This window comes from Aquarana catesbeiana, linkage group LG03 (genome assembly GCF_042186555.1).
Source record: "Aquarana catesbeiana isolate 2022-GZ linkage group LG03, ASM4218655v1, whole genome shotgun sequence".
NCBI classification, from domain to species: domain Eukaryota; kingdom Metazoa; phylum Chordata; class Amphibia; order Anura; family Ranidae; genus Aquarana; species Aquarana catesbeiana.
The window spans coordinates 636,494,909-636,520,247 of NC_133326.1; the positions used below are offsets into that span (position 1 = coordinate 636,494,909).

Below are 25,339 nucleotides of genomic sequence, written 5' to 3' on the forward strand. Positions count from 1 at the left end.
GATGGGGATGTCACTTGCCACGCTGCCTGCCACCAGATGGGGATGTCACTTGCCACGCTGCCTGCCACCAGATGGGTATGTCACTTGCTACGCTGCCTGCCACCAGATTGGGATGTCCCTTGCCACGCTGCCTGCCACCAGATGGGGATGTCACTTGCCACGCTGCCTGCCACCAGATGGGGATGTCACTTGCCACCATGCCTGCCACCAGATGGGGATGTCACTTGCCACGCTGCCTGCCACCAGATGGGGATGTCACTTGCCACGCTGCCTGCCACCAGATGGGGATGTCACTTGCCACCATGCCTGCCACCAGATGGGGATGTCACTTGCCACCATGCCTGCCACCAGATGGGGATGTCACTTGCCACCAGATGGGGATGTCCCTTGCCATGCTGCCTGCCATCAGAAGGAGGAGGGTGGAACAGCGGTGCGGGCAATGAGAGATGTCATCTTTCTCCCCCGCCGCCGCACCCTTGACATTACTTGCTACTCTCAATTTTTTTCAAAAATGGCGCCCGGTGGTGCAATCACGCTACTGCGCATGCGCCGCCCGGCCGAGCGCCTACGAGCTTTCCCGAGCCCGTCGGCTTCGGAACAGCGCATGCGCAGTTGCGTGGTCGGCTCGCGGCCATCTTTTCTATGGGCACTGGTGCCCTTAATAGACTGTAATCGGCAGCACGAAAGGGGGGGCGGCCGCGAAGTCGCTGCAGGAGCGGCGCCGCCCCTACACCACTGCCGCCCCGAGGCCTGGCCTCGGTGGCCTTGTGGCTAATCTGACCCTGCGTGCCATTCTGCCGACGTACATCGGCGTGCGCCGGTCAGGAACCGGTTAAAGCTTCTTCTAAGGAAAAACTCCTTTCCCATGAAAGATCCCTTTCCCAGGGTGTATTGTACACAGGAATGTATATCTTGGATCTGCTTGGCCAAGTCTTTGAAGTTTATCTCATTAGCTGGCTATCTTAACCTCCCTGGCGGTGTGATTATGTCAGATTTTTGCGTCTCAAAGCAGTACAATTATTTTGTAGAAATTTGGCGTTTTATATTGTAGGCCTGTAATTCTTAGCAATAACACACTTAGATCTGTCCACCAAGAGTCTAGTAGATATCCCGGGTATGATGAAGTTTGAAACACAAAATCATGAATTATAATATAATAAATAGATATAAATAATTTTGATGTAGAGGGACACTTTTTGGTTGCTATGGACAATCTCAAGTTTCCAGGCAGAAAGAACATTATATAATATATATAAAAATGCATGCAGGCCATTGAACAAAGCACTAGGGACAAAAGGGATGTGAAATAATTTCATACAGTACTGTAATCTGTAAGATTACAGTACTGTATGTGTTATGATTTTTCACTTTTTTGAATTTGCCGCCGGGTTCTGCCCCCGTGCGTCGCGATGCTTGCAGGGAACGGAGCCCGGCACACAGAGGCTTCAGGTAGAGGACAGAGCCCACGGACACAGCGGGGGGGACATCAAAGGATCCTGGGGACAAGGTAAGTATACCGCACCAGGATCCTGCAATGCAATCCCAAGTGTGGCTCGGGGTTACCGCTAATGGTGCTGAAATTTAACCCCGAGCCACACTCGGGAAAACCACCAGGGAGGTTAAGACCCCTTTCACACTGAGGCAGTTTTCAGGCGTTTTAGCGCAAGAAATAACACCTGCTTAGTGTTCCAGGTGTCCTGGGATAGACCAGCCACGCATGTGGCCTGTTGAGTGAATTGTACATTTATGTTTGTGAGTAGACATTTTAACCATTTTATTGTTAAAATAAATTCATGTTGGATGAATGGGGTAAAACCTTGCTGAGGTCAGGTGGTTTTTGTCTCTTTTCCTGCAAATATTTTCTTTTCAATGTTTTACCTGGATTTTTTAAACAATATTTTTTTCTTAATCATGAAATTGTTTCTGATGCACTGAAGCTGGAAATAGACAGTTTGAAACCCAGCCCGTTTAGCCGGGACTGGCCGAGATTTGAATAATGTATGGGCTGTCTACTTGAACTTAGGTCGATCCATTGATTGACTTGGGTGCAACCAGAATGTTGGATTTTTGCATGCGACAATTGCCAGCGGCCATAGGGGCTAACAACAATCACTGTGTTCTCCCGGAAGGAAAGGCTCAATTAAATAATAGGTTGTCATTACACATTACAGGTTATGACACCTACAAACTTTTTTCCAGTGTATGTCAGGGCAAGGCTACCAATGCTAACCTGTAATCATCCCTTTTGTTCTTGTTGTAACTGTTGCACTGAGACAGAGATAACTAGAATAATGAGATAATGGTTAATAACAGATATTGCAATGTTATAACTGACCTCAAGGCTGGAAGTGCTGCCTCATAAAGCAAGATCCATTCCAAAGCCAGCCATACATGGATAAAAATTTAGCTGGAACTGGCCGAATTTTGTTCCATGTATGGGCCGGTTGGTTGATTGACTTGTGTACAACCAGCCTGTCTGATTTTTCCTGAACAATCAGTGCCGCTGGCTGTAGCCGACAACCCTGATCATTGTATTCTGATGGCGGGGAAGTCTCCCCACTGTCAATATTCAACCCACTAGTTGAATGAAAAATGAGCTGCCTTAGTTTCAGACCCACTATGCATTTGATTACAGAGTCATAATGCAGCAACGGGTATAATCTCACAATAACTATAAATTACATTGCCCAGAAAAAGCACATTAAATGCCAATCGCTTGTCACTTTAAACTTTTGTTCAGCCTTTGCATTCACAATGTTTTCTCATCTGTCTTCGAAATGTGGCTATAGCATAGTATTACATAGTTTTACTTAAAGGATAAGTTCACCTTTAAAAAAAAAAATATACATCTTTTTGCAGGTAAAAAAGCATATATATTATTTTGGAAAGCAATCAGTCTGTAAGAGCCCTTCACTGCATCCACGATCTGCTGTGTGTAAGCTGTCTGGCCGTACATCATACGACCAAAGGAAGCATCAATTAATTATTCGGCACTGCGTTGCTTCAACTGATAATTGCGCTGTCGTGCAATGCTGTACCCAAACAAAATTGACATCCTTTTTTTCCCACAAATAGAGTTTTCTTTTGGTGGTATTTGATCACCTCTGCGGTTTCTATTTTTTGTGCTATAATAAAAAAAATAGCAATAATTTTGAATAAAACCTCAATATTTTTAATGTTTTGCTATAATAAATATCCCCCAAAAAAATAAAAAATAAAAATTTCTTCATCAGTTTAGGCCAATATGTATTCTTATACATATTTTTTGTAAAACAATCACAATAAGCGTATATTGATTGGTTTGCGCAAAAGTTATAGCGTCTACAAAATAAGGGATATATTTATGGCATTTTTATTATTATTATTTATTTATTTTTTATTTCAGGTACTTATATAGCGCCGTCAATTTACGCAGCGCTTTACATATACATTGTACATTCACATCAGTCCCTACCCTCAAGGAGCTTACAATCTAAGGTCCCTAACTCACATTCATACATACTAGGGACAATTTAGACAGGATCCAATTAGCCTACCAGCATGTCTTTGGAGTGTGGGAGGAAACCGGAGTACCCGGAGGAAACCCACGCAGGCACAGGGAGAACATGCAAACTCCAAGCAGGTAGTGTCGTGGTTGGGATACGAACCAGTGACCCTTCTTACTGCTAGGCGAGAGTGCTACCACTACACCACTGTTATTATTATTTTTTTACTACTAATGGCGGTGATCTGCGATTTTTAGTGGGACTTCAACATTGCGGCGAACAGATCAGACACTTTTGACACTTTTTTTTGGGACCAGTGACATTTATACAGGGATCAGAGCTAAAAAATAACCACTGATTATTGTATAAATGTCACTATCAGGGAAGGGTTTGACACTAGGGGGCGATCAAGGGGTTAAGTGTGTCCTAGGGATGTGTTTGGATGGGACTGACTGAGAGTAGAGAGAGATTGTTGTTCCTGATTACTAGGAACTAGGGATGAGCTTCGAGTTCGAGTCGAACTCATGTTCGACTCGAACATTGGCTGTTCGCAAGTTCGCCGAACAGCGAACAATTTGGGGTGTTCGCAGCAAATTCGAATGCCGCGGAACACCCTTTAAAAGTCTATGGGAGAAATGAAAAGTGCTAATTTTAAAGGCTTATATGCAAGTTATTGTCATAAAAAGTGTTTGGGGACCTGGGTCCTGCCCCAGGGGACATGGATCAATGCAAAAAAAAGTTTTAAAAACGGCCATTTTTTCAGGAGCAGTGATTTTAATAATGCTTAAAGTCAAACAATAAAAGTGTAATATCCCTTTAAATTTCGTACCTGGGGGGTGTCTATAGTATGCCTGTAAAGGGGCGCGTGTTTCCTGTGTTTAGAACAGTCTGACAGCAAAATGACATTTCAAAGGAAAAAACCCATTTAAAACTACTTGCGGCTATTGCATTGCCGGTCCGACAATACACATAGAAGTTCATTGATAAAAACGGCATGGGAATTCCCCACAGGGGAACCCCGAACCAAAATTAAAAAAAAAAAATGATGTGGGGGTCCCCCTAAATTCCATACCAGGCCCTTCAGGTCTGGTATGGATATTAAGGGGAACCCCGGCCAAAATTTTTTAAAAAAATGACGTGGGGGTCCCCCTAAATTCCATACCAGACCCTTCAGGTCTGGTATGGATTTTAAGGGGAACCCCACGCCAAAAAAAAAAAAAAAACGGCGTGGGGTCCCCCCAAAAATCCATACCAGACCCTTATCTGAGCATGCAACCTGGCAGGCCGCAGGAAAAGAGGGGGGGGGACGAGAGTGCGGCCTCCCCCTCCTGAACCGTACCAGGCCATATGCCCTCAACATTGGGAGGGTGCTTTGGGGTAGCCCCCCAAAACACCTTGTCCCCATGTTGTTGAGGACAAGGGCCTCATCCCCACAACCCTGGCCGGTGGTTGTGGGGGTCTGCGGACAGGGGGCTTATCGGAATCTGGAAGCCCCCTTTAACAATGGGACCCCCAGATCCCGGCCCCCCCCTGTGTGAAATGGTAAGGGGGTACTTACCCCTACCATTTCACTAAAAAACTGTCAAAAATGTTAAAAATGACAAGAGAGTTTTTGACAATTCCTTTATTTAAATGCTTCTTCTTTCTTCTTTCTTCTATCTTCCTTCATCTTCTTCTTCTTCTGGTTCTTCTGGTTCTTCCTCCGGCGTTCTCGTCCAGCATCTCCTCCGCGGCGTCTTTTATCTTCTTCTCCTCGGGCCGCTCCGCACCCATGGCATGGGGAGAGGCTCCCGCTCTTCTCTTCATCTTCTTCATCTTCTTCTTCATCTTCTTTTCTTCTTCTTTTCTTCTCTTCTTCATTTTCTTCTCCAGGCCGCTCCGCATCCATGCTGGCATGGAGGGAGGCTCCCGCTGTGTGACGGCGTCTCCTCGTCTGACGGTTCTTAAATAACGGGGGGCGGGGCCACCCAGTGACCCCGCCCCCCTCTGACGCACGGGACATGGCGGGACTTCCCTGTGGCATTCCCCGTGACATCACAGGGAAGTCCCGTCAAGTCACTGTGCGTCAGAGGGGGGCGGGGTCACTGGGTGGCCCCGCCCCCCGTTATTTAAGAACCGTCAGACGAGGAGACGCCGTCACACAGTGGGAGCCTCCCTTCATGCCAACATGGATGCAGAGCGGCCCGGAGAAGAAAATGAAGAAGAGAAGAAAATGAAGAAGAAAAGAAGAGAAGAAAAGAAGAAGAGAAGAAGATGAAGAAGATGAAGAGAAGAGCGGGAGCCTCCCCCCATGCCATGGGTGCGGAGCGGCCCGAGGAGAAGAAGATAGAAGACGCCGTGGAGGAGATGCTGGACGAGAACGCCGAAGGAAGAACCAGAAGAGCCAGAAGAACCAGAAGAAGAAGATGAAGGAAGATAGAAGAAAGAAGAAGCATTTAAATAAAGGAATTGTCAAAAACTGACTCTTGTCATTTTTAACATTTTTGACAGTTTTTTAGTGAAATGGTAGGGGTAAGTACCCCCTTACCATTTCACACAGGGGGGAGGGCCGGGATCTGGGGGTCCCCTTGTTGAAGGGGGCTTCCAGATTCCGATAAGCCCCCCGCCCGCAGACCCCCACAACCACCGGCCAGGGTTGTGGGGATGAGGCCCTTGTCCTCATCAACATGGGGACAAGGTGTTTTGGGGGGCTACCCCAAAGCATCCTCCCAATGTTGAGGGCATGTGGCCTGGTATGGTTCAGGAGGGGGGGGCGCTCTCTCGTCCCCCCCTCTTTTCCTGCAGCCTGCTAGGTTGCGTGCTCGGATAAGGGTCTGGTATGGATTTTTGGGGGGACCCCACGCCGTTTTTTTTCTTTTTTTTGGCGCGGGGTTCCCCTTAAAATCCGTACCAGACCTGAAGGGTCTGGTATGGAATTTAGGGGGACCCCCACGTCATTTTTTTTTAAATTTTGGCCGGGGTTCCCCTTAATATCCATACCAGACCTGAAGGGCCTGGTATGGAATTTATGGGGACCCCCACGTCATTTTTTTTTTTTAATTTTGGTTCGGGGTTCCCCTGTGGGGAATTCCTATGCCGTTTTTATCAATGAACTTCTATGTGTATTGTCGGACCGGCAATGAAAAAGCCGCAAGTAGTTTTAAATGGGTTTTTTCCTTCGAAATCTCATTATGCTGTCAGACTGTTCTAAACACAGGAAACATGCGCATCTTTACAGGCATACTATAGACACCCCCATCTACGAAATTTAAAGGGATATTACACTTTTACTGTTTGACTTTAAGCATTATTAAAATCACTGCTCCTGAAAAAACGGCCGTTTTTAAAACTTTTTTTTGCATTGATCCATGTCCCCTGGGGCAGGACCCAGGTCCCCAAACACTTTTTATGGCAATAACTTGCATATAAGCCTTTAAAATTAGCACTTTTGATTATTCATGTTCGTGTCCCATAGACATTAACGGTGTTCGCGTGTTCGAACAAACTTTTTTCCTGTTCGCATGTTCTGGTGCGAACCGAACAGGGGGGTGTTCGGCTCATCCCTACTAGGAACAGCAAATCTCTCTCTACTTCCCTGACAGAATGGGGATCTGTCTGTTTACATTGACAGATCCCAGTTCTCTCTCTGTGAGAAGCGAATACAGGTGGCCGGCCACATGCATCGGCTCCAGCATCGCGCCACGAGCGTGTGCGCCCCCTTGAGCTCTTAAAGAGGCCGTACAGTACATCTATGGCATTTCGCCCAGGAGAGCCAACCTGCCACGCTATAATGACGTTATAACTAGTTCAGGTCTATACCCCTTATAGACCAGAGCAATTTTTAAATTTGATTCGGGGATAACTTTGAAATTTCTTAAAAATTAAGCTTTGTCAAAAAATTACTTTGCTCCTATAGCTGCAGTCACATCACTTATCTGTAAAGAAGTTTCTCCCACACTTATCAGGCAGATGGATCCTGTAGAAATCATCTGTGCAGCGATTATAGGTCCTCATTCTGCTGCTTAACTTCCAGCACCGAGGGAGTTAACCACTTCAGCCCCAGAGGATTTGGCTGATGAATGACCAGAGCACTTTTTACAATTTGGCACTGTGCTGCTTTTCTGCGCTGGTAAAGGAAAAAGACTGAAAATTTTGAAAAAAAAAAAAGATATTGTCTAATTTTTATTATAAATAATAAACTCAATTTTAGTCATACATTTAGGCCAAAATGTATTCAGCCACATGTCTTTGGTAAAAAAAATATTCAATAAGCATACATTTATTGGTTTGTGCAAAAGTTATAGCGTCTACAAACTAGGGTACATTTTCTGGAATTAACACAGCTTTTAGTTTATGACCTCATTTCTTGAGGTGCTAAAATGGCAGGGCAGTGCAAACCCCACCCCCCAAATGACCCCATTTTGGAAAGTAGACACCCCAAGGAAATTGCTGAGAGGCATGTTGAGCCCATTGAATATTTTTTTTTGTCACAAGTGATTGAAAAATAAAAAATAAAAAAATTACACAAAGTTGTCACTAAATGATATATTGCTCACACGTGCCATGGTTATATGTGGAATTACACCCCAAATTACATTCTGCTGCTTCTCCTGAGTATGGGGATACCTCATGTGTGAGACTTTTTGGGAGCCTAGCTGTGTACAGGACCCCGTAATCCAAGCACTGCCTTCAGGATTTCTAAGGGCGTAAATTTTTGATTTCACTCCTCACTACTTATCACAGTTTTGAAGGCCATAAAATGCCCAGATAGCACAAAATCCCCCCCAAACGACCCCATTTTGGAAAGTAGACACCCCAAGCTATTTGCTGAGAGGCATGTTGAGTCCATGGAATATTTTATATTTTGCCACAAGTTGTGGGAAAATGACAAACTTTTTATTTTATTTTTTTGCACAAAGTTGTCACTAAATTATATATTGCTCTAACATGCCATCGGCATATGTGAAAGTACACACCAAAATACATTCTGCTGCTTCTCTTGAATATGAGGATACCACATGTGTGAGACTTTTTTGGGAGGACCCCGAAAACCAATCACCGTCTTCAGGATTTCTAAGGGCGTAAAATGGTGATTTTACTTCCTCACTACCTATCACAGTTTCAGAGGCCCTGAAATGTCAAGATAGCACCCCCCCTCCAAATGACTCCATTTTGGAAACAAGACACTTCAAGCTTTTTGCTGAGAGGCATGTTGTGTCCATGGAATATTTGATATTTTGCCACAAGTTTCGGGAAAAAAAAAATTACACAAAGTTGTCACTAAATGATATATTGTTCAAACATGGCATTGTTATATGTGGAATTACACCCCAAAATACATTCTGCTGCTTCTTCTGGGTATGGGGATACCACATGTATGAGCGTTTTTGGGAGCATAGCTGCGTACAGGACCCCAAAAACCAAGCACTGCCTACAGGCTTTCTAAAGGCACAAACGTGCAGCAGCGACAAACTACATACATTTTGAAAAGCCTTTAAAATCCTTTACAGGTTACCACTTTAGATTTACAGAGGAGGTCCACTGCTAAAATTACTGCCCTCGATCTGACCTTCGCGGTGATACCTCACATGTATGGTGCAATTGCTGTTTACATATGACACCATACCGACACTTGCATTCACCTTTGCGCGTGACCTATTTCGACAGGAGACAAATAGGTTGCCAGCATGTCTTTGGATTGTGGTGAGAAACACACACAGGGAGAACATATAAACTTCAATACAAACATTAGCATGTTGGGGAATTGAACCAACATCCCAGGTGCTGCTAGACAGAACGGCTACCCACTTAACCACCAGGCAGCCTCGCACATGTTCTCTGCATCTCTGCGGTGTGAACAAGCCCTAAGTCCATAGCCGTGCTCAGTGTCACAAGCAATATACAATATATTGGCCTAAGTATTGGGACGCTTGCCTTTAAATGCACATGAACTGTAATGGCATCCCAGGATTAGTCCGTAGGGTTCAAAACTAATTTGGCCCACCCTTTGCAGCTATAACAGCTTCAACTCTTCTGGGAAGGCTGTCCACAATGTTTAGGAGTGGGTCTGTGGGAATGTTTGACCATTCTTCCAAGTGCATTTGTGAGGTCAGGCACTGATGTTGGACGAGAAGGCCTGACCTACAGTCTCTGCTCTCATTCATCCCCAAGGTGTTCTGTTGTGTAGACGTCAGGACTCTGTCTAGGCAAGTCAAGTTCCTCCCCCCCAAAATCACGCATCCATGTCTTTATGGACCTTGCTTTGTGCACTGGTCCAAATGATTTGGTGGAGGGGGGGATTAGGATGTGGGGTTGTTTTTCAGGGGTTGGACTTGGCCTCTTAGTTACAGTGAAGGGAACTCTTAAGGCGTCAGCATACCAAGACATTTTGGACAATTTCATGCTCTCAACTTTGTGGGAACAGTTTGGGGTTGGCCCTTTCCTGTTCCAACATGATTGCACACTAGTGCACAAAGCAAGGTCCATAAAGACATGGATGAAGGAGTTTGGGGTGGAGAAACTGGCCTGCACAGAGTCCTTACCTCAACCCGATAGAACACCCTTTGGCTGAATTAGAGCAGAGACTGCGAGCCAAGCCTTCTCATCCAACATCAGTGCCTGGCCTCACAAATGCATTTCTGGAAGAATGATCAAACATTCCCATAGACACACTAAACCTTGTGGACAGCCTTCCCAGAAGCTGTTCTAGCTGCAAAGGGTGGGCCAAATCAAATTTTAACCCTACGGACTAAGACTAGGCGTCCCAATACTTTTGGCTAAATAGTGTATCTGGGAAAGACTTATAATGGTGGTGGAACCCTTCTACACATAAATACTACATTTAGACATAGTTATAGGTTCTGGGAGATGAGACAACTTCTCTACATGAAGCAGCATCTTTGGGATTTGAACCCAGATGCTCAGAGATACTAAGCAGATGTTCTAACCTTCTGCTGCCACATGTGAGAACCTCCTACACATAACTACACATAAATACACATAAAAACACATAAATACTGCATTTCTTTGGACATACAGGTGATGGAATCACATTACTCAAGAGTTATTCTTCTTGATTTATTCTGTGATAGTTGGTGTTTGTTTGTGGGTGAGAGTAGAATATTACCCTCAAATTTTTGGAAATTACATTTTGATTTCTGATGTTGGTACACATATCACATTTTTTGGGCTCAAATTATGAATATTTGGAAATAATAAAAAGCACAAAAAATTGTCATTCATTTTAAATTTGCATCAGCAATGGTATTGTTTGTGGATTGTAAAGACACCTGTGTCAGTTTGGGTAAAGATTGTTGTGAGATGGAGAGTAACAAGTAAAAGTGACAGAGAAAAATATATTTTACCAAAACATCAAAACATTCCACATTCTACCGTAGCATTCTTAAAAACAAAATATTTTAAGTAGAAGCAACAATGTTGCAAAGGAAAATGTATTTCAGAGAAAGATACATTTCATCTCAACATTAAAAGGTTTTTTTTGTAAAAGTTACAATTGTTCCATTAGAATCAATGGCTAAAACTTGCATTGGACTAGAATAGAGCAGATTTTCACTTCCAAAAAATGCTCTCTAATTAGCTCTCATTTTGGTATTTACTATAGCGCCAGGTAAAAAAGACACTGGAGCTAAAATGAGAGCTATTTTCAGGTCTGATCATGCTCAGTTGTGTTGGCACCTAGTTATTCAAAATGGGGAATTTTTCACTTCTCAGACTTTTAAATATATTTCAGTGTAGAAATCACTTTTTCACGCAGTTTAAAAGTAGATTATCTTTAAATAATATACCACATATTTCAGTACTATTTAGGCAATTATATCATGCTCTAAACTATATTTCCATGTACAATTCTCCAGGTTTTAGCAGAGTAAGGGTTTGGGTGCTATTTGGTTTCAGGGAACTATAGTAAATTCGATTTTGGGAGTATTTTCTCACCAGCGCTATAGTGAATACCGTTTTAGCACTAAATTGGCGTGAATTAGCGCTAATTCGCGGCAATTAGCGCTAATTAGCGACGCTATAGTAAATGACCCCCAATGTCTACTCACCCTGGAACAACAGAGCCATTTTCTCTCTATGTGACATGCTTCCCTTCGTTTCATCACACAGAAAGAAAAAAGGGCTATTACAAAGGTGTGAAAAAAAGGATCATGTCTCTGTCAGAGAATTGTTCATAGAAGATTGGCGCATAGAAATTTGCCAATGCGAATGCACAGAGAGCAAGAACGGCCAGGAGAATTCATGTGCCAGTGCGCATGTGCATACGCCAAATCACACACAATGAGTGACAGATTCTGGTGCCCAGTGACCTATTTAAATCAAGCAGCATGAGCCATTAGTTGCTGGATGATCTTCAGCTTCCCCTGTGAGTTCATGCATTCCTGATATTATTTGATTTCCTTTTTCTGACCCGGCTTGACTTGTCTTGTCTGCATTCCTGGCTTTGACCCATGGTACTTTGACAACAAGGGAATGATTGGAGGTTACAATGAAAAAACAGCTTTTAAGGTTTCAGCACTAGGAGTGTGTGGGTCATTAAAAGGTCTTGCATTTCCCATACCGGGAGTGACCTAAGAGTGCTAAAGATTAAGCTACTGTGCTAAGTACAATTATACCTAGAATATAAAGAAGTACCATGATTACATATATACAATAGAGATATAACTCTCAATGGTAATAATATAAATATCAGTAAAACAAGTCACCGCTACAAATTTTTGACGATTTAGCAATGATCTTGCATTTGTATTTTAGGAGAATATAGATTCTCTTGATTTATGTTCATTCATCAATCATTGTACTACTGTATATTCCACACATAACCATCCTCATCTCAACAGTTTAGTGGGTAGCACTCCTACTTAGGAAGACTCTGACCATGGCTCAAATCCAATGCATGGTCCCACCCGCTGAAAATTGGTAATCACCTAATTGCCACTGCCACATCAGCATTGTTGTTTCCATAATTTGCATGCAATGGTATGCTATTTAGCAAAAATATTATTGTGTGGAAATAAAGTAATCAAACACTAGTGAACACATAGGGTAATAGCATGGTTGGAATTTGAACTCATGACCTAAGTGCTTTTTGTCTATGAGCACAGACCACTAAGCCAATGTGTTGAGCACAGTCAGAACTGCATAATAGTTTAATATGATTAAAGAATGAGCATAGATAATTAGAACTCTGTAGTCTCCTAAAAAAAGAAATGTAACATGAAAAAAAAAACATATAACAGATATGTAACTGTAAATGTTAAATACATTTAACCGTACAGAATAGCAGACATTACTCTGTAATAATCATTCAGAACAGCATTTGTTAGCAAAAGAAGAAAACAAACTATGCACAACAATTGTAATACAAATAAATAGCCACACACGAGTAGAGCACACCCCACATAACAATGGTTTATTGGCATACATGTACACACATGATCACATGTTCATAAATACTGCAGTGCAGTGCAGTGCCAGTTATGGAACCGCGACTATGCCAAATCGGAATTCACTAATGCATATTACAGTATTTGTACTCACTTTTGCGTTCACATGTTCACCTAGTTGAGGTCTCAATTGGTTTGATTGGGAGTAACTAGATGTAGAGTGACTACTTTTTCTCCTTATTCTTAGTGAGTTAGGCCCTAAATTTCAAAAATAGGCCTGGGCCAAAAGTGGTTAAGAGTCTTTTCCTGCCAGACATTGTGGAGGAAACAAGACATTCACTTAATAATTGTTTTTTGACAAACAGGAACTTGGCATGGTTTTTTGGATAGGGGAATTCCACAAAATGCTGTCTTGGCTTTAGCAAGTTCATGGGAGGCTTGGCTACTCGAAAGCCATGTTGGCCTCTTTCCCAATACCAACTACAATTTCAAGTAGTTGGGTATTGGAGGCAGCAAGCCGGTAGAAGGATTGGATAGACTATATCCTCTTGGAAATCCTTGGGAGAGCAAGATTTTTGTGATCAAATGTCTTGGCAAATAGGAAGCTGGCATTATTTTTGGACAGATTAATTTCAAATATCTGGCCTTGGCTTGGGCAAGTGCATTGGAGGTTCTACCTATTAGAAATCCTTCAGAATGCCAGTTGTGGTGGATTTTGGTCCCACAGGTGGGATGGGTTTCAAAGTAGGTTCATCAAAGGTTCAGTAGCAGAGTTAGTGACCCAGTGGATAACTCATTCGACTGAATTTAAAAATTGTAGGTTTGGCACTTATAGTGGTTAGTACTCTGCGTTATGGAAGTAATAACTTTTAGAGGATACAGTATATATCCTCTTGGAAATCATTGAAAGAGTAAAATGATATTGATTAATTATCTTGGCAAATATGAATCTGGAATTTTTCCTGTCTTGTCTTAAACAAAAATTGTAGAGGCTTTAGGAAATTTCTTCACTTTATAGATCCTTCAGATGGTGTTTAAATCAGTTGTTTCAATTGTAATTGCATTGAAAATGTGTGTTGATCCCATAGTTGTGATCAAAGGAAGCTTGGCAAAGACCCACAGAATGTTCTGCGGCACATTGGATAATGCATCTGAAAACAGATAATAAAAATCTAGGTTTGACGCCTGCCTAGTTTTTCAAATATTCTGTTGCTATTTGTTGTGTTTAGTACTTACCCTCAACATTTTGCATTTTCAAGTATTTCTATAAGGCTTGTGGACCCACAGACTCAGCTAATCAGGATTATACAAAGAAAGGCTGCGCTGCTGTGAATAAGTGAGTGTGGTCAAAAACCATTTAAATGACCATAACATATACATACACAAATTACCATAAATACGTGACATATAGGATTACTTTTTTTGTATATGTGCAATCAGACATCAAATATGTTTTTTTCATAAAAAAAAAAAAAAAATTCTTTTTTTTTAATGATTTTTTTTTTACCAATAAATGTCAGTATTACGCTATGGAACTTTTTCTTTCATTCTTGGGATTTGAGTGCCAGCTTAACATCCAACGGACCCCCTGAGTAGAGACCCTAGGAGCCTTAATTTTGATAAAGACCCAGTGGCTGGGGGACACAGCCACCTGCATATACGATCTCCTTAAACAAGAGATCTAAATATCTGGTAAGGGGCAGATTGTTTTGTTTGGTGGAGGAATTTCCCTATTATCACATTCTCCAGGGTGACAACAGTGCATGCTTCACATCAACAGAAGAGTGGTGTTTTATATCAATATTATTGATGCCTTTTCATTCTTTTACTGGTGAAAGACATTTTTTTTAAAAAAGGAACGTTTTTGTATGGACCTTGTTCAACATATTTGATGTCTGATTGCACATATACAAAAAAAGTAATCCTATATGTCACGTATTTATGGTAATTTGTGTATGTATATGTTATGGTCATTTAAATGGTTTTTGACCACACTCACTTATTCACAGCAGCGCAGCCTTTCTTTGTATAATATTTTGGAATGGAGGTTGTCTCACATTTAGGGTTGCAGCAGCACTAACACTTTTTTGAGTCTTTCACAGACACAGGTTTTTTGGTTTTTGGTTTACTGAACACTGTAAGGGATAGCGCAGTATATATCTTTTGGTTTTGAATTCAGCTAATCAGGACCAGATTAAGAACATCATGGGCCTGGTGCTGAGGATTTTGGTAGGGCTTTTTATAATAAATAAATAAATAAATAAATATGCAAACAATTTTTTGTTATAACAAATTAAATTAAATAGAGAGAGAGAGGGGATGAGAGAGGGGTGAGGGGTAAAGCAGGGGGGATGAGAGAGAGGATGCGCATGAGCATGCGTAGGAGTGACAGCAATGCAGCCTGGCCAAGGCAAGAGACCGAAGGCACAGAACCTGGAAGGAAGACCGGGTGAAGATGGAAGTGTCCGGGACCCGCCAGATTGATCACAGCACAGTGCTGGAGGGCTCAGTCTGACAGGTAAGTGTACCATAATGTGCTAATATGCTGTGCATACTAGTACAATTATGGCATAATCTACCTCAGGGCCTCTAAAAAGTAGTGATGTTACTACCGCTTTAATATCACAGGATCCCAGGAGCCTCTCATGGACCCTCCTAATGACTCGGTGGCCCTTGGGCAGTGACCAGGTGCATAGTTGCCAACATTTCAAAAATATTTTCAGGGACACTTTTTTTTACCAGTGGTATATTTAGAGTAGCTGACACCCCCTATGTTCCTTCATACATCACAGTAGTAATCACAAAAGTAAATGAGTACTAATAATGGGCAGAACAAATATGAGGACTGAGAAGATTTCCTTTAGTTGAACTAACAAAAGTGTGCCCATTCTAAAGTGTGCCCATTCTACAAGATATTCAATATAATTTTAAAGAACTGTTTTTGTGGTTAAGAGGCATAGGGGAGGAGTATGGATGGTATAACAGTGGGCACTATGTACAGGAGATGAGTGTGCAGAGTATGACAGTGGGCAGTATGCACAGCAGAGGGGTGTGGAGGGTATGCCAATGGGCAGTATGTACAGGAGAGGAGTGTGGAGGGTATGGCAGTGGGCACTATGTACAGGAGAGGAGTGTGGGGGGTATTACAGTGGGCAATAAGTACAGGATAGGAGTGAGGAGGGTATGCCAGTATGTACAGGAGGAGTGTGGAGGGTGTGATGGGAGCAGTATGTACAGGAGAGGAGTGTGGAGGGTATTATGGGGGCAGTATGTACAGGAGAGGAATGTGGAGAGAAAGGCAGTTGGCAGTATGTACAGGAGAGGAGTGTGGAGGGTATGACAGTTGGCAGTATGTACAGGAGAAGAGTGTAGAAGATATTATGGGGGCAGTATGTACAGCAGAGAAGTGTATGACAGTGGGCAGTATGTACAGAAGAGGATTGTGGGGGGTATGACAGGGGGCACTATGTATAGGAGAGGAGTGTGGAGGGTATGACAGTTAGCAGTATGTACAGGAGAGAAGTGTGGAGGGTAAGACAGTGGGCAGTATGTACAGGAGAAGAGTGTGGAGGGTATGACAGTGGGCAGTATGTACCGAAGAGGAGTGTGGAGGGTAAGACAATGGGCAGTATGTACAGGAGAAGAGTGTGGATGGTATGACAGTGGGCAGTATGTACAGGAGAGGAGTGTGGAGGGTATGACAGTGAGCAGTATGTACAGGAGAGGAGTGTGGAGGGTAAGACAGTGGGCAGTATGTACAGGAGAAGAGTGTGGAGGGTATGACAGTGGGCAGTATGCACAGGATAAGAGTGTGGAGGGTATGACAGTGGGCAGTATGGACAGGAGAGGAATGTGGAGGGTATGACAGTGAGCAATATGTACAGGGGAAGGAATGTGGCAGGTATGACAGCGGGCACTATGTACAGGAGAGGATTGTGGGGGGTATAACAAGGAGCACTATGTATAGGAGAGGAGTGTGGAGGGTATGACAGTGAGCAATATGTACAGAAGAGGAGTGTGGAGGGTATGACAGTGGGCACTATGTACAGGAGAGAAGTGTATGACAGTGGGCAGTATGTACAGGAGAGGATTGTGGGGGGTATGACAGTTGGCAGTATGTACAGGAGAGGAGTGTAGAAGGTATTATGGGGGCAGTATGTACAGCAGAGAAGTGTATGACAGTGGGCAGTATGTACAGGAGAGGATTGTGGGGGGTATGACAGGGGACACTATGTATAGGAGAGGAGTGTGGAGGGTATGACAGTTAGCAGTATGTACAGGAGAGAAGTGTGGAGGTTAAGACAGTGGGCAGTATGTACAGGAGAAGAGTGTGGAGGGTATGACAGTGGGCAGTATGTACAGGAGAGGAGTGTGGAGGGTATGACAGTGAGCAGTATGTACAGGAGAGGAGTGTGGAGGGTAAGACAGTGGGCAGTATGTACAGGAGAAGAGTGTGGAGGGTATGACAGTGGGCAGTATGCACAGGAGAAGAGTGTGGAGGGTATGACAGTGGGCAGTATGCACAGGAGAGGAGTGTGGAGGGTATGACAGTGAGCAATATGTACAGGGGAAGGAATGTGGCAGGTATGACAGCGGCACTATGTACAGGAGAGGATTGTGGGGGGTATAACAGGGAGCACTATGTATAGGAGAGGAGTGTGGAGGGTATGACAGTGAGCAGTATGTACAGAACAGGAGTGTGGAGGGTATGACAGTGGGCACTATGTACAGGAGAGAAGTGTATGACAGTGGGCAGTATGTACAGGAGAGGATTGTGGGGGGTATGACAGTTGGCAGTATGTACAGGAGAGGAGTGTAGAAGGTATTATGGGGGCAGTATGTACAGCAGAGAAGTGTATGACAGTGGGCAGTATGTACAGGAGAGGATTGTGGGGGGTAAGACAGTGGGCAGTATGTACAGGAGAAGAGTGTGGAGGGTATGACAGTGAGCAGTATGTACAGGAGAGGAGTGTGGAGGGTAAGACAGTGGGCAGTATGTACAGGAGAAGAGTGTGGAGGGTATGACAGTGGGCAGTATGCACAGGAGAAGAGTGCGGAGGGTATGACAGTGGGCAGTATGGACAGGAGAGGAGTGTGGAGGGTATGACAGTGAGCAATATGTACAGGGGAAGGAATGTGGCAGGTATGACAGCGGGCACTATGTACAGGAGAGGATTGTGGAGGGTATAACAAGGAGCACTATGTATAGGAGAGGAGTGTGGAGGGTATGACAGTGAGCAGTATGTACAGAAGAGGAGTGTGGAGGGTATGACAGTGGGCACTATGTACAGGAGAGAAGTGTATGACAGTGGGCAGTATGTACAGGAGAGGATTGTGGGGGGTATGACAGTTGGCAGTATGTACAGGAGAGGAGTGTAGAAGGTATTATGGGGGCAGTATGTACAGCAGAGAAGTGTATGACAGTGGGCAGTATGTACAGGAGAGGATTGTGGGGGGTATGACAGGGGGCACTATGTATAGGAGAGGAGTTTGGAGGGTATGACAGTTAGCAGTATGTACAGGAGAGAAGTGTGGAGGTTAAGACAGTGGGCAGTATGTACAGGAGAAGAGTGTGGAGGGTATGACAGTGGGCAGTATGTACAGGAGAGGAGTGTGGAGGGTATGACAGTGAGCAGTATGTACAGGAGAGGAGTGTGGAGGGTAAGACAGTGGGCAGTATGTACAGGAGAAGAGTGTGGAGGGTATGACAGTGGGCAGTATGCACAGGAGAAGATTGTGGAGGGTATGACAGTGGGCAGTATGCACAGGAGAGGAGTGTGGAGGGTATGACAGTGAGCAATATGTACAGGGGAAGGAATGTGGCAGGTATGACAGCGGCACTATGTACAGGAGAGGATTGTGGGGGGTATAACAGGGAGCACTATGTATAGGAGAGGAGTGTGGAGGGTATGACAGTGAGCAGTATGTACAGAAGAGGAGTGTGGAGGGTATGACAGTGGGCACTATGTACAGGAGAGAATGTATGACAGTGGGCAGTATGTACAGGAGAGGATTGTAGGGGGTATGACAAGGGGCACTATGTATAGGAGAGGAGTGTGGAGAGTATGACAGTGGACAGTATGTACAGAAGAGGAGTGTGGAGGGTATTACAGCAGGCACTATGTACAGGCGAGGAGGATGAAGGAATCTGGGAAGGGGAAATTTAAAGGGTTGTGGAAGGATGTTTAGGGACTGCGTAGTGGTTAAGCGGGCCATATATGGATTGAAATTAAGCCAATTAAGCAGAGACCAGCCATGTATGGGCTAGCTGGTTGTACACAAGTCAATCTATTAATCAACTTGAGTGCAACCAGCCTGTCAGGTTTTTCCCAAGATAATCAGTGCTGCCAGCTATAGTTAGCAACACTGATCATTGTATCCTGTGGGTAGGGAAGGCTCCCCACTGCTTGAAAACAATAACACTGCGGGAATGATTCCCCAATCTACAGGTCAGCAGGTGAGAGTGTGTGTGGGGACAGGCTGGGGAGAGAGGTCTGTCAGTAGGGGGGTGTGAGATGGTCATGGAGGGATATCAATTAGCGGGTGGGGGGAGTAACTGCGAGGTGGCTAACATGGGAAGTGGCTGGGGAGTCACCTGGTTGGTGGGGAGTGTGAAATGGATGATGTGTTTCAAGTTTCTTTCACATTTGCAGTAATGCTTACTGCCCTCTGAAAAGCGATCTGTGGTGGATTGCTTTTCAATGAGTGGTATAGCAGCAGCTGACAGGCATTCATGAGGTGCTACCACTCCTTGTTTTTTTTTTTTTATATTGCTGAATGGTAGTTTTACATTGTTGGACTATGCTGCTACTGCAAGCGAGTTTGGCCTGCAGTTGCAGAGTGGCCCTATTGAAATGAATAGGTGAGTTTGACAGGCAGTGCTACCTGTCAAACTCTGCAGGCTCTAGTGCCTCTGACAAGAAGTGAGGAGAGGTACTGTGAGCTCATCCTCTCAGTCTGCTGCAAACAGAGTGTTCCGGCTTGTATTTAAACTGGCCGCTCTCTATTTAGCTTCTGACAGGCTGCGCTAGGAGCCCCGTATCTCTGGGACTATAGATGATAGGAGCCCCAAATCCCAAATTTTGACCAGTGGTGGGGTAGGTCTTCAGCTACCCCTGTGACCGCTGGTCGCCGAGCAATGACCCTCGAAGTCGATCGTTTTTTTTTTTTTTGTAATTTTTTTTTGGCAAATGGGCCTATCTTAGGGTAAGGGGCCTGGAGCTGCAGCTCCAATAGCCCCTATGTTAATCCGGCCCTGCAGCTAATCCCAATGCGTTATATATATTCCACTATTCTGAACTCAGTACAATGTGCTAAAATATAGCATAGTAGTTCAGTATGTTACATACCACATTTCCTCTCTCTATACTAGAAATGCACTTTTGGCTAGTGCCTTATTTGCCCTTAATCATGCCCTAACAGTTAAATACACAGTGACTCTTCACAATATAAGCCCATTTTAAAAAAAAAAAAATTTAGGTTTTGATAATGTTTAGCATACATCACACAATGATCACCTAATGATCTCATGCCTTTATCATGCCACGATTAATCAGTCTACTACTCTTGCAAAAAGGTCCCAAAGGCTGATCAAATAATGAATTGTAAACCATAACCACTTCTATTCAATTACCATTTTCCAAATTTCTCATTCAATCTTTCCCAAAGTTTATTTACAATTAAGAACATGGAAAATCCATTAACTTTATGATGTTAACAGAAATTATTTGAAAAGCTATTGTCATAAGTTACTTTCAGAGAACAAATATGGTCCATCAAAGGCTGAAAACATGAACTGTGAATCCTTTATATCTTTGCTTTCTTGTTCACTCTCCAAGTCCGTAAAAGGCTTATACCCATCAACAATGGATGCTGTTGGATAGTCTTCTTTAGTATGGTCACAAAGAATAAAACATTCAATATCTTCCTGAGGAATCGGTTGGCTATTTAGTTTACTGATGTGCTCTTCATTATTGTAATAATTCGGAGGCTCTTTTGAAACTGAAGATGTCCCCCTAATCAAAGAGGAAAAAAAGATAAGCATGCAGGTGGAGGATAACATTGATACTGAATCATGTAACATGTAAAAATTTAAATAATGCCTAAACTGAAACTAAAGCAAAACTGACAATTACAAAGAAAAAATGCACAATGACAGTTTCTGGATGCTTTATTCTGCTCTGTAAACAAATTATCCAGGGTTTCCATTTATCTTTGCCTGACCCTTATGCAAGTTGTTAGAGGGGGGATACCATGAAAAAAGACATATGGAGCGTACACACGGGCGGACTTTCCGATGGACTTTTGAGAGACTTCCGACGGCCTTTTTTTACGAACAGACTTGCCTACACACGACCGGACTACGGACGGACTTGCCTACACATGACTGGACTTTCTGGCAGACTATGTCCGCTGGTCTTCCCGACGGAGTTACGACGGACTTTCTGAAAGAACAGACTTGCCCACACACGAACAAGTCCGTTTATTTTGAACGTGACTCGGGTACGACGGGACTAGAAAAGGAAGTCAATCTTGCCGCTTTTATCGGCGAGATTGACACCTTGCGAGCCTCGTCGTGGGGCATACCAGGCCCTTAGGTCTGGTGTGGATTTTAAGGGAAACCCCCTATGCTGAAAAAACAGGGTGGGGTCCCCCCAAAATCCATACCAGACCCTTATCCGAGCATGCAGCCCGGCTGGTCAGGAAAGGGGGTGGGGACGAGCGAGCGCCCCCCCTCCTGAACCGTACCAGGCCGCATGCCCTCAACATGGGGGGTGGGTGCTTTGGGGGAGGGGGGCGCCCTGCAGCCCCCCTCCACCCCAAAGCACCTTGTCCCCATGTTGATGAGGACAAGGGCCTCTTCCCGACAACCCTGGCCGTTGGTTGTCGGGGTCTGGGGGCGGGGTGCTTATCGGAATCCGGGAGCCCCCTTTAATAAGGGGCCTCCAGATCCCGGCCCCCCACCCTATGTGAATGAGTATGGGGTACATCGTACCCCTACCCATTCACCTAGGGAAAAAGTGTCAATTAAAAAACACACTACACAGGTTTTTAAAATAATTTATTAGACAGCTCCGGGGTCTTCTTCTGACTTCGGGGGTCTTCTTCCGACTTTGCTGCGCTCTCTGGCCTCTTCTCCCGGTGTCCATTTCTTCTCCCGCTCTCCGGCCTCTTCTTCCGGTGTTCGACCTCTTCTCCCGGTGTCCGGTTCTTCTGCCAGCTCCTCCGCTATCTTCTGCCGCTCTTTTGCTAGCGGTGGTCCGGACTTCTGCGTCGTCTTCTTCCCTCTTCTCTCCGCCGGACACACATTTAACCCCTTGAGTGCCCCCTAGTGTTTAACCCCTTCCCTGCCAGTGACATTTACACAGTAATCAGAGGCTATTTTTAGCACTGATCACTGTATAAATGTCAATGGTCCTAAAATAGTGTCAAAAAGTGTCCGATCTGTCTGCCACAATGTCGCAGTCCCGATAAAAATCGTAGATGACCGCCATTACTAATAAAAAAAATTAATAATAAAAATGCCATAAATCTATCCCCTATTTTGTAGACGCTATAACTTTTGCGCAAACCAATCAATATACACTTATTGCGATTTTTTTTACCAAAAATATGTAGAAGAATACATATTGGCCTAAACTGAGGAAGAAATTTGTTTTTTATATATATTTTTGGGGATATTTATTATAGCAAAAAGTAAAAAATATTGCTTTTTTTCAGAATTGTCAGTCTTTTTTTGTTTATAGCACAAAAAATAAGAACTGCAGAGGTGATCAAATAACACCAAAAGAAAGCTAAATTTGTGGGAAAAAAAGAACATCAATTTTGTTTGGGTACAACGTTGCACGACAGCAATTGTCAGTTAAAGAGGCGCAGTGCCGAATCGCAAAAAATGCTCTTGTCATTAAGGGGGTAAAACCTTCCAGTGTTGAAGTGGTTAAACACTGAACACACTACACTGACACACTATTCTCACACACTATACTAACAATACACTAACACTCTGCACTCAAGAGTCATAAGTGAACAGTGAACACACTAACTGCTAGTAGCAAAATGAGCCCATCTATCTCCACTCCAACACAGTATAAGAGCTGACTATGGGAAGTTAGCTTTTATAGTGTGGGGTGGGATTATGAGTACTGAGCAATGATTGGAGAAAGTAATCGCCACTTTGTCCAATCAAAGCTCTGACAGTGCTAGGCTTCTTCCGATTAGGGCCCTAGAATGCACTGTGAAGCACGCAGTGCATTGTGGGGCGCTTGGCAGGTGAACATCCCACGAGCTACCGCAAATTTGGATGTTTGCCACACAGGCAAACAGGTGACGTTCAGGTCAAACTTATGCTCGACTCAAACTGTTTGCCCATCGCTAATTTGCACCTAAGAAGAGGAATTTATTTTCACATGGATTTTTCAAACTTTAATTTACTGACTTGTATTTTTGTTTTTCACATGCATGTTGTACATATTTGTATCTGCATGGGTATATTATGCACGTTTGTTTATTAGCATATACTTGCATTTGTAATTTGATTAATTTCCTTAGCTCAGCTTGATACTGTATATTGAAACTTCAGACTTACTGTGATAAGCATCTCATAGTAAAGTGGCTGCTCCTTGTAATGTTTATTACACACAGTGGCAGCCAATCATAAGGGGCACAGGGGCGCCGCCCCCCCCTAATCCATGCGCCTGGCCCCTAATCTCTATGCAGGGTGCCGGATGCATGGATTTCAATTGGGTATTTCTTTTTTTTTTAAAGCACATGATTAAAGCCTGAGGCTCTAATTGGCATCAAAAAGGGTTGGCTCGGGATGCAGAGCACTGCGCCCCGAGCCCCCCCACTTGTGTGACATTTGCGAATTTATATTCACTAATGTCTTCCTGCTTCTCCTCCAGGTCAATCGGGAAGCGGGTTCTGACACCCGATTGGCCAGGAGTCCTAAAACCCAATTGGCCAGGAGGAGTAGTGACCAACGGGACTCGGGAAGAGATGCAGGGGAAGCCACCGAAGCCGCGACTTGGGCGGGGTAGGTGAGGGGGTTGCAGGAGGCCTGGCAGGCAAATTGGTGATTGATCGATCGTTTGAGCGAGTGAGTAATGGGGAGAAGGGGTGGGAGTGAGGGGGCCATGTTTGCCGCTCCCCCAAAAAAATATTTGAGCACAAGCAGCCACTGATTACACACTTAATGAATTCATTGATTTCTTTTTGATTTTGAGTTGATACATCAGTGCAGTTTATTATGTTATTTTTTATGGGTAGTAAATGTGACAGATGTCTGGCTTGGGCTCTTCGCCCCAGGGGTCATCAGATGTACATTCTAACTATTAAAACACGGTGTCAATACAAACCCTATGCCAAATCTCCTGTACTTTCAGTGACTATTTTGGAGACCTTTATAACCTCCCCAACCACCACACAGAGCTCTCTCAGATCATGAACATAAGATTGCTGCCTATGTTGCTGAGCCCTTCTTGCAAAAATTATTGCAGACCTAAGACAATCCCTTAATATTCCTTTCACTGAAGAGGAGTTAGTTGCTGCAGTCACAACTATGCCTTCGGCAAAAGTCTGGAACCTGATGAGGATCCCTTGACACACTTTCACACTCAATTCTATTTCTCTGAATGCCCCCTCTTAAGCCCCGGTATCCATATCTCCCTAATTATCCTAATTCTTTATCTCTCTGAGAAAGTTTATAATCTATGTGCCTACATCTCCCTAATTATCCTAATTATTTATCTCCCTGATAAAGATTATACTCTGTATGCCACTTCTCAGCCTGTCTCTCTTACTGGTGTAGATCCAAAACCGTATTCCAAGATTATCACCAATCATTCACCACCCCTTCTCCCAAACCTTAAACAGTACATCCGGACTAAGTTGGGCTTCTGTTGAAATGTGAAGCCCAGGACAATACATTAAAACTTTGCTTCTTATGCATTATGCTCAGTAGGGATGAGCCGAACACCCCCCGGTTCGGTTCGCAGCAGAACATGCAAACAGGCAAAGAATTTGTGCGAACATGCGAACACTGCTAAATATATGGGACGAGAACCTGACAAATCAAAAGTGCTAATTTTAAAGGCTTATATGCAAGTTATTGCCATAAAAAGTGTTTGGGGACCCGGGTCCCGCCCCAGGGAACATGCATCAATGCAAAAAAAAAGTTTTAAAAACGTCCGTTATTTCGGGAGCAGTGATTTTAATAATGCTTAAAGTGAAACAATAAAAATTAAATATTCCTTTAAATATTGTGCATGGGGGGTCTCCTTAGTCTGCCTGTAAAATAGCGCATCTTTCCCATGTTTATAGCAGTACCACAGCAAAATTACATTTCTAAAGGAAAAAATGTAATTTAAAACTACTGTAATGCATTGTCGGATCCTGACAATCCCCATTTTCAAATCATTGAAAAAAACGGTGTGGGTTCCCCCCCAGTCCATTACTAGGCCCTTTGGGTCTGGT

At 43.7% G+C, this 25,339-nt stretch overlaps 1 protein-coding gene across 3 annotated transcripts in view; it reads right to left on the reverse strand.

The window, feature by feature from the left end:
* Window positions 1-20,342: 20,342 nt before the first annotated feature.
* LOC141133259 (cytokine receptor common subunit beta-like) overlaps window positions 20,343-25,339 on the reverse strand; it is a 159,451-nt gene continuing 154,454 nt past the window's right edge. For all 3 annotated transcript variants that reach the window (XM_073622526.1, XM_073622524.1, XM_073622525.1), the window contains one exon: window positions 20,343-20,883. In XM_073622526.1, the coding sequence (XP_073478627.1) occupies window positions 20,610-20,883 (274 nt within the window). In that variant the 3' untranslated portion in view covers window positions 20,343-20,609. The remainder of the gene's footprint in view (window positions 20,884-25,339) is intronic.